The sequence below is a fragment of the Notolabrus celidotus genome, chromosome 3 (genome assembly GCF_009762535.1).
Source record: "Notolabrus celidotus isolate fNotCel1 chromosome 3, fNotCel1.pri, whole genome shotgun sequence".
NCBI lineage: Eukaryota > Metazoa > Chordata > Actinopteri > Labriformes > Labridae > Notolabrus > Notolabrus celidotus.
In genome coordinates this window covers 27,897,906-27,917,036 of record NC_048274.1, presented here as the reverse complement: position 1 = coordinate 27,917,036, position 19,131 = coordinate 27,897,906, and the positions used below count along the sequence as shown (strand labels likewise).

Here is a 19,131-nt window from a genome sequence, read left to right as displayed (position 1 = left end):
GAAAGTCTACTTGGGATTAAAATAACAAATCTTTTTTTGCTTAAAATAAAACCAATTAAAGCATAAAGGACTCACAGCTAACTACACTGAATCTTTGGATTAAGTAACAATGGATTATTCATTCATATTCTAAGATCATTATCCTGATTTGTGTCCCGATCAGCTCTTATTCAGTTGCTTAAAACTCATTACACAGTCATATTATGTTGGTTAAATACAAAGTACTACACCATAACGCATGCACAAACTCTTGCACTGACGCTCACATCAGTCCACTTGTTTCTGAATACATGAGCACATTTATTTATCTTCATCTCTGGGTGTCTAAATGAGCTCTAAATGAGGTAAAAGTAAGTGTCTGTTGTTCAACACTCAATATCCCTGCTTGATGCTCTCCATCGTGGCCCAGTGCCAGTGCACCCCTTGTGTCATTGTCCTCCATTTGCCCAGTCAAACCCTGAGCTCATGTGCCACCGTTGTTGTGGTTTCTATGGAGACGCTTTCCTCCAGACCAAGCATTTGGAGGGCGACCCTCCAGCGGAAGGAGGTGGAATAACATTGTGGCGAGGCAATCATACACCAACCTCATTTACATATCCAAACATGAACCATGGACCGTAGCGTACAGTGTTTGTTCACTAAACAGTTCACAGTTGGTGACTGAACCCCTCCGGAAACAGGGCACAGATATATGATTTTTTTCTTTAGCTCAACATAAAGGTTTAGTTGATTCTCAATGTATGTGAAAAAGGCTAAATGAATACAACAAACAAAAGCAATATATAGTCAATTCTGGTGTGTAGAAAACATCTGTCTTTGTGCTTTGGGATTTTTCTGCATTCTGATCAGTGCTACTGCCTTTGTAGCGCTGACATGAATGATGCATGCATGTGTCTGGTCACTTCTCATTAAGTCCAGCTGGGGGCGCTGCTCTATCTGTCTGTCAGCCAGGCTGTGGCATTTCTTTTTCTATTCAGGAGACGCTCTGCTGTCAGATGAAGCTCTGTGTCTCTGACCTTGAGAGAGATGAGAGACAGCCACCACGGATGCTACTGTACTCTGCATTCAAACACACAAACCACACAGACTCAAGACTGTGACACCTGTAGACAAGAGACAAAAACACGAAAGAGAAAGAAGCAGGATGACAAATTACTTTTCTTTTTGAATTTCAAACCACATAACAACTGCTGTTCTTACTGGGATGAGTGAAAATCTACGTTTGAAACTACATGGCAACTACAATAAAGAAATAACAGCCCAGTATGTAAGAAACTGCTTTCTTTTTCCTTTAAATTATCATGAATTTAAAAGATTGTCTCACAAGTTCTACCTCAGTAAGAAGCCCAAGGTATTATAACATATTGATTAGTGACTGACAGTCACAGTGATTTCTTAATGTTTCAGTATTGAATCTCAAGCTGAAGGACCAATCTCTGCAGTGATGATGACAACAGATATGTTTTTTTAATCACTGATATGTTTTTTCCATCTCCTAAACTAGAAGACATAATGCTATCCAAACAATTTATATTGGACAAAAAAAGGACAATTAAAACATGTAATAATGATCCTTTTATAATCTATTAAACACAAACTGCTTCCTCTTAATTCTCCATGCATCATTTTGTCATATGAATACTGCAATCCTTGCACCCTGAGTGATTAATGAGTCTCATAATGAAATCATTGATATACATTTACATTAGACTATTCCTAGGAGAGATGAACATCTTTTTATTTTATAGTAATTACAGACTATATAATTGTGCTTTCATTATTAAGGAATCATTTATTATTTATTATAGCATCAACAATAACATATGCAACAAATATCATGCCGTAAGTGTTCTTTTAGGATAGCCGTAATGAATAATAACTACATTATTAGCAATAACATCATGCAGGCCAAGAGTGAAGTGGGGATAATCACAGGGGGCATCCTCTCAGTAAATTTGTTTTCCTTGGCCATGAGCATGCTCGTAAAATCTGCTCTGAGCCAGAGTGCAGAGGCCCAAGATGAAATCCACTAAGCACCAACCTCCCATCATGGCCTTTGCAGATGATCTGTCACCAGAGAGTTGGCATGAGACTGTAGGCGGAAGCTGCTCAGGCAGGAGAGGCTGATTGAGTGGACCAGAGTGAGTTTCAAAACCATTCTGGTCAAGAATAGAAAAGTAGAAGCTTTTACTTCCAAACTCACCGTCACACAACATCAGTTAAGATCTTTGGAGAAGTGTTTAGCAGCAGCATGAGGAGTACATCTTCCATCTGACTCCCCTGACCTTCATTGGTTTGCAGAGTTGGTGAAAGCAGTGAAAGCATGTCTGCACCAACACGTCATCTGACACTGAATCTTAAGGCCATGAGAGGTTACAGGCTGCTGCCTCAACATTTGAGGTCCTTGATAGACAAATTCACGTCAGAGGGCATGGAGCAGCATCCCACAGAAACAGCCACTTGGATCTGTGGGAAGACAGAACTGAAAGAAACAAAAACTAGTGAGGAAGACCATAACAGAAAGTAAATTAACATGACATGGTCAGAGCTAGAATCAATATGCTGCCACACACTAAGGACTTCTGTTGTTGGATTTTAAGTCAGTTCCATCGGCACATCTCAGTAATTCCTTTCAGATCAATCTTGTTCCCTAATACCTTCTGGAACCCACAATCACCTAGGCCCAGTTCTGCAAAAGTAATCTGATCAGATTAAAACTTTCAGATGGGATCAAACCTTGAAATATTATTGTTGATGAGAAAAAAAAGTATAACTTTGGGATCATTTTGATCCAAAATGTTAGGATTATTCAGATCCCAGCAAAGGGATGGATTCAGGCTGGTTTACAGGAACAAAATGTAAAATGACTTCAATTAGTCAAACAGAGCAACATTTTGCAAGATTGACTTGATGATTCATTGTTTTACACATTGTAGTCAAGTGTTCTTTAAAAAAACTGGGATAAAAGTTGGCCCATTGGGTGCTAAGGCTCAAAAAATAAGAACCATAGGAAAGTAGCAATCAAGCCTCCAGGACACAAGCTGATGACTGATCAGCGTGACTTTGCGATGGTCAAAGACATGAAACACTTACCATGAACATCCCTCCAGATTTATCTCTACATCATTCAAAGTATTGTTGCGATAAGCATAGCAGCGTTTTAAATAGTTGATTTGATAATATATTTAAACAGCATGCACTTTAAACAAGTGAGTTGAAACTCATCCCATGCAGTTAGAGTAAGTGCTTTTCTCTCACTGTGCACACAGTAGTTACAAAGATTGACATTTCCTGGACTGCAGAAGAGTTGATAAACTCCTCATTGACTTACTACAATATTGTTTGTTGGAGAAAAAAAAGTATTATCATAGAAAAACAGTAACTCTGACACTCCTCTCACAGCCAAGATAAAGTATTAAAACCTCTTACTCTTGACTCAAGTCAGACAAGTTCAGTGTCCCAACTGGTCTCAGCGGGAAGAGCATCAAACGTGTAAATAATATCCTCTGCAATCTGCCTTCATTATGAATAGAATTCTGTTGTAATGAAATCTGGTTATTTTACAAACACATTGTAATAATTCTACACAAAGCTGCTTTGAAATATGGTGATGAGAGGATGATATTCAGTCACAGAGCCACAAACATTAAAATACATACAAACCAGACTGAGCAGCCAGCCATGGTTTTTGAGGGTAACCATTGCAGACCGAGTTTCAACTGTTGCTGCAGCATGTTCAGTTGGGTTTTGGTTAAAGGGAACTGGGTTACCTGTAATTAAGAACATAGCAAAGAGCGGGTCATGCCCTCTGCTGGGTAGCTCATGTGGTTCTTTCAGGACACAAGTCCTGTATCTGTATCTTTTAATATTAGAAAAAGACGGCTCCCTAATTTTACAGTTTATGCTTTGGTACTTTATAAATAAAAATGTAATGGTGGATTGACAACTATAGGGCCTCACTGTAAAAGCACTTTGTACAATGACTACACAGTAAAGCAGCGCATGTACATGGTATGATGAACAGTGGCACACAGCCAGAACTCCTGTAAAAAGTGAAGAGTCAACATTTTGTGACAAAATTTATCTGTAGCTAATTCATTCAGATGGCTTGTGTGTTCAGATCATGACGCTTTTGTAGAGCAATTTGCGAGCAGCTGGTAGTTTGTGTTCATTATTCCACTGGAGCGGGAGGGGGAAACGGGAGTATCATGGAAATTACAGCTTGACCACAATCACAGAGGACACAGCAATGCTATTAGTTTTCCGATGCAATCACATTTGCTGATGGCCCAGACATTCGCTTTAATCAGACACCTGGGAAATGCATCCATCCCATTTCATTTCATCAGCTCAAATCCATCATGGATCAGGATTAAATGAATGCACAGAGATAAGAAACCGAGCTTAGCTAAAAATATTATATCCCAAGTGAAACTCAATCATTGTTTGATTATGTTCTTTCTTCAATGCATTATATGGAATATTATATATGGAATGCTCCGACACATTGTTAAATCTACAAACAAAGAAGGCTGTATTCAAAAGCACAAATGTTTCTTCCATATAATGGTCCAAGATGCCTCAATAATGGGTGGTATTTTCTTTTCATCCAAAGGCTTTTTTTTTGTCTAAGTGGATGTCACATCAAATGGTGTGTATCCCATTGTGGAACTTCAAAGACCAACCCTGTTTTTACAGTGTAACAGGTCACCGCTTTGATATGCATGTAGATTGCTGTATATCTGTATCTGACTTGTTAAAGCCTTTGTGTGTTTGTCTCTACCGCTCTCTCTGGGTTTGCTAGTGAATGCTGGGATGCTGCTGGTATCAGTGATGCTGAGAGTGCTGCACGAGGCGAGTCTTTGTCTGCGCGAGGAAGGCTGGGCTCCAGCTGGCTCCGGCTATGTGCAAAAGTCAGTGGGTCCCTCAGCACTCAGTGCAGGAGGCGAGCCGGCTGATTGATTGGGATGCACACCACCAACACCCCCCCCCACCCCCTCGTCCCTACCACCACCTCCTCCTCCTCCTCCTCCTTGCTCTTGCACAGGGAGCACATGTGCCTCTCCTACTCTCCATTTTTTCCCCCAGCCAGACCTGCTTTATTACACACGGGCATTCTTCAGCCTTACATTCATATCCGTGCATGTGCATAAACAAAGGTGCATGCTCTCTTGCACATACAGAGAAAAATTAACAACACGCCGGGATGTCCTTATAACATTTTATGAATGAATGAGTGATGGTTTTGCATGATCAGAACACAATTATAACGTCTGCACTAAAATGTGTCTCCAGTTCTCTGTGTGCTCATATCTAACTACTGTCTGCAACATTGGGTTCATTCGGGGCAACACATTTGCAGTCATTACAGATAACCGCTCAGCGTGACCATTCTGCATACTTCGCTTTAATCTAGCAGAGAATGAAGCATTACCCTAACGAATTCATCATTCCAGACAGACAAGGAGGGAGAGAGGGAGAGGGAGAGAGAGAGGGGCGCCTGGGGTTAAATATTTTTTGACAATTTTGATACTGCAAGTGTTTCACCGGCGTACCCGCTTTGAATGAATCCTCCAACTGTCTTTAGGAAGCGTGGAGTTGGACAAAAAGGAGGAAGAAGGGGTGTGTTAGAATCACCGACAGCTTTTCAGGACTCCAGCGACGAGCAGCCAGCCAGCCAATGTCTGGTGAACGTGCGCGCGCGTGTGTGCGTCCACTAGCATGTGTGTGTGTCTGTGTGGTGTGGTGTAGACCAGCAGCCAACACACACTTAACATTCGTTCGCAACATGGCGTTGAAGCGCCGAGAGACACGACGGCTCTCCCCCGACTAATGCAACCTTCTCGTTTGGGAAATCAAATGTGACTTTTTCACCATAGAGACCTAAAACATTCACGGAGACTCCTTTACGCACCGGCGGAGACAATAGCGGATTCCAACGTATGCATGTCGCTATAACGGTATAGCTGGTTGTATAGACGAACGCTGCTACCCCACTGGTGGAAATCAAAGGCTGTACATGGCGGTGGAGAGTACAATTTGGCTGTTCTGTCTTCTTTTGCTGGTTTGTGGTCCATCCAAGCAAGGTAACGCGCTCACTTTAATCATCCACATGTATTTTAGTTGTGTGCATGTGTGAGGAAACGGGTTACTCGTGTTACACTAAAGTGCAGTTACTCATAACATAAGTGTGCTGTGATAAAAGACAAGGGAAAGCTACTGAGGGATTGTGCACCTTGCATGGTTCGTGCAGTGTCCGCACCGGATTCAGTGTTCACCTCATGTGGCCCCTCCGGTGCGTATGAGGTAGGGGTGTATTGTTACTTCATGGGTGCCTCTCTTGGGACGGACTGGAAGGCTTTTCTCGTAGTGAACTTGTGGCTTACTGCCCAAGGAGCAGCTCCCTGAGCGGTGCCACAGAGCAGCCACAGGGCTTTGAAGTGAGCAGAGGCGATTGGGATCGAACAGGAGAAGGGGCTCATTATGCAGACATGTGGGCTTGGCCCTGGTGTTGAAGACGGAGCTGTGTAATTAATCTGTCGACTGCTTTGCCAATAAAATAATCACAACTTTTCTTCCTCCTTGTTTAATAATGTCTGTGCTGCACGGGACGCTGCTTCCACTCACTTTCTCATAAAGTTAAACGGGAGGATTTTAGCAGAGAGAGTGATCAAAAGAATACTCTGTCTATGTTTGGTTTTTCAAAAAGTTAAAGAAGAGTGCGTGAGAAAGCTGATTGTGAGAGATGCACACAAGCAGTTTGATTTCCCCAGACACAGTGGTGGCTCCTCAGAGTGTAATCCTGCTGGTTGGAGAGGAAAGTCTGCCTGCCCACACTGGTGGCGACGAGTGGGTGAGAGAGTGGCCACAGGATTAACATTACAAAGACCTGTGCAGAATACTAAAGGTAATACAGTTAAATGGTCTTCAGTGCCAGGAAAACAATGACAGCATGCCAAACATTTCTGCTCTCACAACTTTTTTTTTTTTATAGATACATACATATTTTATCAAAAGGAAAGACATCTGAGAACATTTCAAACTGTCCTCAGCTAAATGTGAGGAGGGAACTGAATTAAAGATGTCGTAAACTACAGTTATCTAAAAAGCCTTTACACGGACATAAAGCAGAGAAACTCTCAAGTTCCAACTGAAAGATGGACATTTTTGAAAATGTTCGCAACTGCCCTAAAGTTTGATTGTACATTGTTGGTAGGTTGGTGTTTCTCAGTATTTCATTTGATACAGATAGTTGGGACAGTGTGTACATGTGTGTTTGACAGAGTGACTGAGATTTCCAAAGGGTGGCTTTATTAATGTTAGGACTGGCATTAAAATGACTCCTGAGATGTTTTAAACTAATCGAAGTCTAAAGTGCATCACAGTTTGAATTACAACCTTTAGTGAAAGTTAATTATTTGGATCATCATTTAGTTGTTACAAGAGTTATAAAAAAGGTTGTTGTTTTATATAAACTGCACCTTCAAAAAGAGACTTGCATTTGTTGTTTGAAACACTTGGATGTCATTTTCAGTAGACCTCATATTTGGGGTGCCGGTTTTGCTCTGTGTTTGGGATGCACCCCCACGTGCAGAGGCTGTGGTCCTGTCACAACACTCGCTAGTTCGACTTCTGGTCTCACTCTCATCCCTTTGCTGCATCCCACATCTCCTGTCTTTTTACAGGTGTCGTAATTAATGGAGGCACACGTACCTAAAAATTAACTTAGGAAAAAACAAACTCACAATAATGCTTTCTCCAGCATGTGTCGTTTGAAAATGTCTTCACAGATCTCAGTGTTGTCATGCTAAACTGCTTGTGAGTGTTGCCTCTCTGCCTGCTAAACCAAGTTGAACACACATTTCTATCAAGGAGAAGACAGACTATGGCTATTTTTCTCACTCATCAGTATTTTATCCTTCTCTTCTATCTGGAAATTGTTTTCACATAGTTGTATTGCCACTTCAGCTCTGGTATGACACACTCTGCAGTGATTGCCACCTATACATGCTGAGAAATAAAGCAATATCGTGCACTAGGATTGGTTTGCAGAGAAAAGTGTGGGAAATGAATATATCAGAAACTCTAAAGTACTTCTGCACACCCAGGTAGACTGCAACCTTTCCTTTGAGATATACTATAATTTTATCATACAAGTTCCATTATTCACTGTTCAATTATGCATAGAAGGGCCTTAGAAAGAAGGCACTAGGGGTATGCCTCCTCGACTTCAATCTGATATAGTGGGAGAAGGTCAGAGGATACAATTTATATAGAGTTAGATTACCGTGCCCGGTGGACTCCAGCAAAGACAGAATAAGGAATTACTCCCCTTGAGATCCTCCTGACAGGAGAGAGAGAGTGCCACACTAGGGGCGATCACATCCCATGATGAAATCTCTCACAGGTAAATGGCCATTGTGATGGAGGTTGTATGCGATAAGAGTGAGAAGGAAATTGATTTCTTTCCAGTGTGAGATTTATCATCGGAAGTTGGTAGCAAACAGTTTTGACATTTGGTGGCTGTCTAAAAAGCTTTTGAATTGATAAAATATCACATTTATAAAATGAGTAAGAGAACATTCAGTAAATCAAAGACAAAAATCTATTTAAATATAAGAGATAAAGTGTGCAGAGCAGAGACCACATTTGTATTCACAAGCTCTTTAAAACACCAACAGAACCGCTATGCTTTATGATCAGAAGAACAGATTAGTATATATCATGTGTTATTACTACATGGCCCCAGAGACCGTTAATAACACAGTGATTGAGGGTGACTCAGTGTGTGGATGTTTCCCTGTGTGTGCGTTTTGTGGGGTTTAGAAAGTGGAGCGTGAATGTCGTGAGTGTTTTCCTAGTTGTGGGAACTTAGGCTGGTGGGTGGGGGTTGGGGGTGATGCTGGGACAGGGATGAATTGGCGGGCGCTGGTTGGGGCGAATTTGAGGGCAAGGGCCATGGCTACATCCACAAACAAAGAGCTTGTTTTGTCCATTCTAAAGATCAAATGAAAATATGTCAGCTCCACTTCACACATCACAAGCAACCAAAGTGCCTGAGTGTCTGTGTGTTCACAGTCTGCACGGTTATTAAAGGACATAATGGAAATAAACATTTGCTCTCCTGCAAGACTTTATGAGCAAATGAATGTGATTGTTGTGGAGCCCCTGGTCTTTTAATATGCACATGAAAACTGTAAACACAGCAACAGTTTCATGAGGGAGCTTTGGTGCTTCACTGCTTGAGTGTGTCACATACGATCATCCACCCCAAGAGCACCAAATTTGTCCTATTTGGTATGAAATCATTTGATTGAAATCTCTTCATTCATTAATGATGGGATGGGATTAAAACCTGGTTCACTTAGAAATCCAGTCCCCTGTTTTTCAAAACCTAAAATTCATTGATGTTGGAGCTTATCAATACTGCAATAAAGTTTGAGTCTAAGGATGGCAAAAGAGGCAGAGTCGTTGCGAATATGCGAATATCCTTTTTGTTGCTAAACTGGTGAATAACTATTTTCAGATCAGTAATAATTGCAGAGTCTGTCTTTGTGTGTGCAGCAAGAGGTAGAATAAAAGAGGGATGGATGCATCAGGATTAAGGCACAGTTTGTAGTATTTAGCAGCATTTAGCAGAACAGACTTGGTAAAAATTGAATATAATACTAACAAGTGTGTTCAGATTAATTTGTATTCACCTGGATATAAAATCGATTGAGCTTTCTGTATCTACACAGCAACGGGTCCCCTTCAATGGAGGCCGGCTTCTTGCTTCACCATGTATCTACAGTAGCACAGAACGGACAAACTAGTAACATACGTGTTTTTGTATTTAGTGGGTGGCCTTGTGAAATGCAACCATTGGAAGACAAAGAAGAAAAGAATGGTTGTTGGGTCGATGACTGTGCCTAGTGGTTAAGTCATCCTCATCATGCGTCACAGGAGCTTCTTTTGCTCAAAGACAACCGTTGCGTGACAGACAGGAAGGGTGAGCATGGGAGTGTTTCAGTCTACAATCTGACCACCAGTTATGGCTAAATATTCCCATTTCTACTAGGGATGGGTACGATTACTCGAGTACTCGAGTACTCGCTGTTGATCCCATTATTCGAATAGCATTTTGTTACTTGGGCACCTGGCAACATAACTTGAACTCATACAGCGTTACATGTGTGACCATGTGCTTTTTGTTTTAACTGAATATACTAGGTAGGAAAATAATTAACGGGATATAAACATTTGACTTCTCCGGCCACGACTTCAGCTTTAGAACACACCGAGCCAGATTTCAGCAAAAACAACTGTTTTACGGCGGCTACGGCAACTCTCTAGAAACATATTAATCCACCAAAAGAAAAGCACAACAAACACAGAACCATCTGCAACACCTGCGACATGTCAGTTAAAAAAAGTGATGTCTGGAAGTGCTTCGAAAAAAACTATGAAGTTAATGAGCAGTGCAAGATATGTGGCGTTAAACTTGCATACCATAGAAATACTAGTTTGATGCTTAACCACATACGCTTAAAAAACAAGGAGAAAACAGCGGAGATGGATAACAGGCAGTCTCGCATCACGTCTTTTGCTCGCCCTGTTAACACACGTCGTTGTGATGAAACCAGAGCGGAGAAGATTAGCCTGATAATAACCAAAATGGTAACTGGAGATATGCTCACATTAAGTTTTGTGGAAGGAGAAGGCTTCATAGAGCTGATCGCGTTAGTCGAGTCGGAGTACAAGCTACCATCACAGAGAACAACAACTACGAGAGTGGAAAAGATGTATGAACAAAAGGCAGCAGAACTTACTACAACTCTGGTCCGGTAGGTCTGTGTCCGACGGACTTTTATTTATTTATTTTTGTTAATGGTTAAAAAAATAATAACTGCAGGTACTCGAGTAATTGTTCATTAGATAATTCGAGTAGTCGATTACAAGGATTACGGTAAATTCCCATCCCTAATTTCTACACACTGAACCTCTACATTTCAGTTTTACACTAACTATGTTGCTGAAGAGGACGCTCTATTTTTTGAGGAAGTTGTGTTTAATATAATTTAGTTTGGTCTGATCTTCACATTGGCTAAAACTTTTACTTATAAACATGGTTTTTGCTTCAGGGCCGTAGTATTCAGCAGAAAACATACAAAGATCCTGCTTTGTGTTACTGGGTATTGTAAAATATTTGAAATTGCAATCACAGCTTAGTATAATTATATTTCATCAGTCCTAATGTCATCAGGGTAATAAGCTTCTTCTACTGAATTAACTTTTAGTGTATATTTATACAGACACAGATAAAAGGAAGCAGTGAGCAGCTGGTGTTGTACTATAGACATTTTGTTCATCTTACAGTAGAAGTAAATTATAGAACAAATTCAAAGAAACAGGATTTAAATAAAAAACGCTCCTCAGTTGGATTCGAGAAATTCTGTCCTGACCTTCATTCAGTATACGGAGTTATCCGCGTTGTCAGCCTTTGCTTATTTGCTCTTGACTATGAACCCTTTGAGTCAGCACATAAGCATCAGTATACTTTTCAAGTCTCAGTTTGATCTTTCTTTGAGAGCACCTCACTTCTTTCATGTTTAAACTCAATGAAGGATCATAATTACAACGTTTATTGTGACATCAGTGACTACCTCTACAACCCATCATGTTGTCTCAGAGTTCAAGCTCGATCCAAAAAAAGAAACATAGTTATTCCTGTGTTCATTATTATTCATCATTCCTATATTCCAATATTCTTAGGTCAGACAGGGTCATATCAGCAGCTTGATTCATACTAAGTTAATATTTCTTTTAAACACCAGAGGAGAATCTGCCTGTGGGAATTCTGCTGCTGCAGTGACCCTGTGCAATGTTGTGCGTGGTGGTGGTGGGAGTGAAACGTTGTCGAGTTTTTTTAAGTCAACCATTTATTCCACAAACTGCACCAGGGTCCTCTTGGGCAAAGTCCACTTGCTAGCTTAAATGTCATGGAAATGTATAGTTGCACAAGAGGTTACATTTTGTGCTTAGCACAATGTGAGAAGAAGATATCTGGAATCTAGTGAAAGTGCTGGGTAACAGACTTCGGGTTGTGCTGTAAATGAAACATTTAATGTCATGAAATTTGAAGTTTCGCTTTTCCCACAAATCCCATGCTTTCCTGTTTTCTTCCAATTTGTTGCCCCCAAGGTAGAAGTTTAAAAACATCAGAACAATGTCAGCATAGTGCTTCTGAAAATAAATCTTTGATTATTGGACAACCTTCTAAAACATTCACAATTGGACAACCTTAAAAATTTAACCTGTGAGATAACAAGCTCTAACATTGTACCAGATTAAAATTGAACCTGTTTTGTAGTACACCAGCACTTATGAATTGGACTTGGACTTGAGTATTGACTGAATTTAAACCGGGGTAGATGGAGAGGACAACTCCAACCTCTTTATTGATAAAGACTGTTTTCTTGTGCTGGTTGTTTTTTGTAAAGAGCTCTAATGGTTTAGAGTTTCAAGCAAGGGGCTGACATGGTTTTACCTGCATGTGCATTAACCTGCTGTCCTGCTCAGTAACAGCTCCTGCCAGGGTGCTTGACTTGATGGGGACTTGACTTGGACTCCTCTTTGGGGACTCAGACACAGAATTGGGTGGGGACTCAAGACTGAGACTGGAGGTTTGTTGGCTTGTGACAACACAGAACTGCGATATAAGTTCCACAAAAGCTGTGGTCAGCAACAAATCTTTACTTTGATTTTGAGCAAATTGCCATGGTGAGTAAATGTTCAGCTGTAAAAGCAGATTGGGCATCTAGGTTTTTTTCATTCCATTTCATTTCCCATTTCAAGTCCAACACTCTAATCTATTTTTTCATTTTACTGTAATGACCAGAATATATGATAACTCTGATTATAAGATGAACTTCTCTCTGTCAAGACTAAGTTTTAGGAAAATATTCTTTGAAGACCCAGTCTTATTTGTATAAAGAAAACAATTTTAATCAAATATAACAAGGTCAGCTGATGCTTTAACACCTCTTTCAAATGAATCATGTCACGTTCTTTCAAAGTTAAATTGTCACACTTAACCCATTTAGACCGGATGCAACGTGTAAGTCATTTCAGACGGTGTCATCATTTTCAAGACATGTGACTAATGAAATGCACTGTGATTCGCTGAAATACACATGACGGGGATGACGTGCATGTTTTGAGAGTTTTTTTTCAAAGATGTGACCAATGAAATGCACTTGCAGGAAAAAATATTTTGTAACCATTTTAATTTATATTTTTAATATTTTTGTTGTTTGATGATTTTTTGAAAAATTTTAATGCACATAAGAGCAAAGTAATGCTGTTGCAATTAAAGCCCAATTTCTAAACTATCAAATGGTTTTCATTTCATGTTTCTATCTGCTCCAGAGGCTGAGATATAAAGGTTTTAGTGAAATTTGACAACTCAGATTTTTTTCCAGAAAATCTTCAGGTTTTCAGAGGTTGTGTACAATTCATGCTTAGGTTTTTAAAGGCGTTTTTAGCAGGCGTTTTAGGTCTTAATGGGTTAAATACAATATGATCACGTGTATAATGATGCACTTATAGTTTGTTTAGTTAAACACTATCAAATTTGAAATCAGCTGCAGTCCATCAGATGGATGACAGGTCTGGTGATGGGCATCCCTTCAATCTGTTTTTTTCTGTAATGTACTCACTCATTTTAAGAAAGTCTTTATATGCTCATCATCTTCTGACATCACACTCTGTGGCAGCATATTTCTTGGCTGTTTGACAGTTCTTACTTCTCACTTTGTACATATAAGAGGCGCCATCTCCTGTCTTGGCATTTAATTACTAAACCCTGAACAAAATATGATCCCGTTTGTTCAGATGTATCTCAAGGAAAAGAAAACATGTCTTATATTTAGGTCATTAAGGTAGTCCTCTAATTATCCAGAAAAATTCACACATCTTTTGCACAGCTTGACTTATTTCCCCTCCTGTCTTTCATACAATAAATGGCATACTTGGCATGTAAAGAACAAGTGGCAAGGGTAACTGTACATTGGTGCTAAAAGTGAAAGAACAAAGCTGCTGAAAGCAGCTGTAAATTCCCTTTAAAGTTAGTTTTTGCTCCCTGGCACTAGCTTTCTTCCAGCTGACAGCTTTTGTCTAATGATCAGACTTTGATGCACCAGTCCACGAGGCATTGGTACCCCTGTGATCTTGGTGGTATTTTTGGATGCTACCCTTCATCTACAGTTGCATAATTGGTATCAATGTGGCTCTAGAGCTGGGAGTGTAGAGTCAGGTTTTTACCAAGTTGCACACAAAGGGAGTTGTTTATGACTCTGAATGACATTTAAAAAAAGATAAAGGACAAATAGAAACGATAAAAACTCCCCAACAAACTGAATACCCAGCTCTCATTGCTCCTTAGCCTCTTTGCCTCCACCTTAGGTCCAGTTAGAGTCCTCATCCACAGCTCCTCCTGAGCTCTCCTGTCGTCTGTAATGTTCAGAGCGTGTGTTCAGCTCTGGTTTGTTGTGTCTACACCTGAGGCCCAGCTGCTCAGCCTCCCATATAGGGACAGCTACAGAATATTAAACACTGAATTTGTCAAGCGATGTATGCTGTCTGCGGAAAATTGTGCATTGGCCTTTACTGTGAGTGCTCTCGTGTCTGATATCAGTGTGTGACTGCTCTGATGATAACTGTGTAAGTCCTCCTTGTGGTTCTAACATGACGAGTAATTGAACTGTCACCTTTTGTTCTTTCATGTTGTGTAGCAGATTAAGAGATCCTCTCTTATTTGAGCACAAAACACATTAACGACCTCATGTGATTGCTCTTGTAATTGAGTTGATGCATAAATGATGTTAAATATTAATTTTAGCTCTATAGGTATATAATGACTTGGCTTGTTTTGCTTCAACTTGGGACCCAAACTTATCATAGTCTTCAGTTACTCTGTAAACAAACAAACTCAGATCTCTTGAGACTTCAACCCAGATCTTGTCAGACAGTTGGGCCTGTGGAGAATGCCTCATTACACATTAGCTGTAAATTAAGCATCTGCATGTGTGTGTGTGTTTGCTGAGGTACAATCACCCCATGTGCCTGCCTGCCCGCCTGCCTGTCTGCTTGTGTGTAAGCGTGGGTGTGTCAGCTGCGATTTGTGAGTGCATCTTGATCCCCTCCCCAGAGAGTCCATGCTAAATTAGGATGCATATTATTTAAAGATGCCCTGGGCTGGGTTTCAGCTGGGTATATTTGTGCAGTGAATATGTTGATTTTTTATGGTGCCCTGTGTGCGACTATTCATGCTGCCAGGGAGGGAGGCGAATAAGCTCAGAAGTGTTTGCATGAAAGGAGGGGAAGTCTTCAGATAGATTTGTTTGCTTTGAATTCAAATGATTTGCTCTCTTGGGATGTTCAAAGTATTGTGTTGAATTTATTTTGTGAGTTATTTTTCAGTCACAAATAGCTCACCCTCTTAAAGATATGTGCTGGCCAATAAGTGTTCAATTTTGGATGCATGTTATACAGTATGTCATGCCATGGTCTGATGGAAGAAAACAAGGTTTGTCTCCATTCACAACTTTCAACCAAGCGGCAACCTCCGGTCTAAAAATATGAGTCCAATGCGGAAGTGTTAAAAGCTGCAGTTCATCGAGGATCCGCTTGAGGCTGGCCCTGGAAGTACCGGAAGTCACATACAGATGAATGGGAAAAAAGACGATCTTTGCAGCAGAAATAAACATGTTAACAGCCTGGTACAAAAGATGAGCGTAGTCTGGATAGCTCATTTCTTGATCTACTCTCACTGTGAGGGGGGTGAATTTTTTCTAACGCGGCAATTTCGAAGATATTGAGATTACGAGTCTTTCAATGAGAGGCACAGCTGCCTGCAGGAACGCTGTAGCTGTTGGCGAGGAGGCTCAAACTCCGCCTCTTTACGTCACACTGGCTCCACAGGAGCAATATGGCTGCCGCCGCCGATTGGTCTCAAAACAGCTCTTCAGAAACAAATGGGTGACATCAAGGATTTTACGTCCATATTTTATACAGTCTATGGTTTCAACAGAAACTTTTACGGTAAATAGTGAGCCAATAAATATATGCTTCTAGATTTGTTGATTTTTTTATATTTTTGGGGCATTTTTATTTGAAAGGACAGCTAAAGAGAGCGGAGGAAGACATGCAGCAAATGGTCAAGGTCAAAACCCATGACCACTGCTATGAGGACTATAGCCTCTGTATTTTGGGCTTAAACCGCTCGGCCAATGTCGCCAGGAAATCTAGAGGTTTAAAGCCTATTCATATACATATATTCTGTCTGTATGACGTTCAGCTGTTATTCCAATATTATGGCATTTTCTGCACAAACTTTTCAAGTAAAACACACCAAAGTACAGGTACAGGGTCATCTCTGGGACACACTCCCCTGCAAAGTACTGCTGTGGAGAATGGGAAAAAAAGACTGTTTCTGTGTGACCTGACACTGACCCTGTGCTAGAAGTTACAGGAATTAAAATTGTAATCTAGAAATATTCAGTCCTATCACTGTGGGTCTCATCTGCTCTTGCATATCTTATGGAGGCATCAGAATTGATTTCAGCCGGTTTCATAACCAGCTAAAAACCCTTCACAGGAGTTTAACTAGCAATAAAATGAGTACTTTCCAGTTAATGCCAAAATATAAGACTGACAGAATATTCAAAGTGCTGCAAATGCCTTGGGACCATTGATAATATTCTCCTTTAGCAGCTTTTGCTCTGCGATGCACCTCAATTGCACATAGTGATGAACTTTTTCCAGTTGCTATTAAGTGAAGCTGCTATCTGTTAATCCTTTGATCCCAGGAGCACTAATAGATATTACTTTTCAAATAATGCAGCTCAGATAGATTGTGCTTTTCACCCTGAGCTTTGTCACAGAGCGTAATTCAAAACTTTGCACAAGGTGATTTTAACTGATGCTCAAAAACAGTTGAGACCTGCTCTGATAGTGCTTTATAGTTTATTATGAGCAAACCCAAGTTCACATTCTGCACTTTCCTCAATCCAAGGCCTAAACATAACCTCATTTCTATCCCAGCACTTGCTTTGTTTGTCACTTCAGCTCATTTTACAATGGGGAAGCCTTGATCAGTCACTTCATGTAAAAATCTCAAGACTGATGAGTGAAGCTGTGGTAATATTTTGTGTTTGAAGAGCGCTGAGCATCACATGGAGGCAGTCAACCAGCTTTTCATAATAACCACATCAATCAGCCATGTAAACCTGGTGCTACTTCTTTATTTTGATATTTTTCTTTTAGTTTACTTTATCTTTGGATGTGTGTGAATGAGGTAATCTGCGATCAGGATACGCTCACTTGATCAACTAACCTGCATTCACATTCCATCCATTCTTTCTTGTCTGCTCTGTCACATGAGAGAGAATGAGTTACACTGAAGCGGGTTCTGTTAGTGGTGAGGTGCTGGTACACATCTAAAGATATTAGAACATCACTTCCCAGTTGTAGGGTGAGCTTTAGAGTAGTAGTAAACTAACGAGTGCATGCTACAGAGTGGAAAAATCCAGAAAGGATACATGCATAGAAGTTGTGAAGCTGTAGCCTGTGCTTCATTTTTGCAATACTCCTGTAACATGTACAACACACATTTATGAATTCTCTAAATAATCACTTGTGCATTCAAGCTGAGTGCATACACATTTTGTTCCCATTCAAATGCAGTGTATTACTCAAAGATCACAGGATGTCTCTCTCACGTCACTAATGGGAAATGTCATTGTTAAGAACCCTGGTGTGTGCGTAATATGTGAGGCCGGCTCAGTGCAGTGTGTCCTTTCTCTGCAGGTACAGCTAGTGTCACATAGCAGTCTCATTCATCATACTGACCTTATATGTAATGCTCAACCCTGATCTTTGCACACCAGCATTATAATGTACATATGCCTTACTTCAAACAGAGGTAGAGGTTATTTTTAGACTGTAAGAGGCTTTAAATTTTGCCTCTGTCGCCACACAGATTCCACTACATTCAATCTTCTACTTAGTGAATCAACAGACTCTGATTTTGATCTCCCATTGTTACTCCCATGTTAGTTTTAATGCTTGCCTTGTTGACTCATGCAAGAGGGCCTGGCACTTGACATGGCCATGTGGAGGCCCCATGCTGCTGGGAGGCCCTGCATGCAGGACTGCTGCTCTGTGATTGGAGGAACCCAGACTGGGATGAATGAGCACTGTACATAGAGCAGGAGGCATGAGGGACTGCACTGGTACGCCCCCCTCTCTCTCCCTCTCTCATTCTCTATTCCTTGTTCTCATCTCCCCTCCCTTTCTTTCTCACTCTGGTACACACACACGTCCAGTGGGAAACAGAACCATGTTTGTCCCACCGCAACCCCTCTCTCTTTACTTCACCATGCACTTTAATGCCATTTGATTTCATGGATGAAGACAGTCAATTCATGATTTCTACCTCTAAGTTTGCAGTTCATTAGTCCATGCAAATATGGAAACTTTTGTATTGAGTGTTGGGACAGCAGCTGTAAATGCAGATTCAGAATACACTAAAGTCCTGTAAAGGTCTCATCATTCAAGTGTAGGTACTGTGGTTGAGCAGTTAGGGAGTTTATTAACACAAACTATTCAAAAGCTGTTGTAATATTCAGGAAATAGTGTGTTTGCCCAGAAGCCCAATTTATTTTCCAAGTGTGTTTTTCTGCTGGGTTTTATCCAGGAACCTATTTTTGCTGTTGGTCAATCAAAGAACAATTTGACAGTACCAAGCTGAGCTTTTGAAAACCATAATGAGCAGTCATTACTTTTAAATACATCTAGAAAAGTATTTCATAAGATTGACTGGTCAGGAGAGAATTTCTTTCAAACATTAAAATGTAAAGTGCATCTTGGGGGTTACTAGGTTTCTTTTAAGGCAGAGTAAAGTCGAAAACAATATGCGACTCAGTCGGGAGGCCAGGGTCTGGATCAGACACAGAAAACTCTTCAAGCAGTTTACATCAATGAAACACTTTAAGTTAATAAAAGCAAACTTTTCTGTTAACTTAGGTGGACTGATGCCCAAGGTCTGACTAAAATCTTTCATTCATTGTATCAGCTTTCTGACAGTGA

The 19,131-nt window shown here is 40.5% G+C and overlaps 1 protein-coding gene and 1 long non-coding RNA gene across 4 annotated transcripts in view; one reads left to right on the top strand and one right to left on the bottom strand.

The window, feature by feature from the left end:
• LOC117811012 lies at positions 1-5,678 on the bottom strand. The gene is made up of 3 exons (XR_004630906.1): positions 5,556-5,678; positions 2,204-2,482; positions 1-1,103 (listed from the first exon to the last, which is right to left on the bottom strand). It is a non-coding gene; the product is annotated as an uncharacterized LOC117811012 (long non-coding RNA).
• Positions 5,396-19,131, top strand: part of igdcc4 (immunoglobulin superfamily, DCC subclass, member 4) — a 64,377-nt gene continuing 50,641 nt past the window's right edge. For 2 of the 3 annotated variants that reach the window (XM_034681044.1, XM_034681042.1), the window contains exon 1: positions 5,628-6,086. In XM_034681044.1, coding sequence (XP_034536935.1) covers positions 6,020-6,086 — 67 coding nt within the window. In that variant the 5' untranslated portion in view covers positions 5,628-6,019. Of the gene's footprint in view, positions 6,087-19,131 lie in introns of all 3 variants that reach the window. The other variant, XM_034681043.1, reaches the window with a different exon arrangement.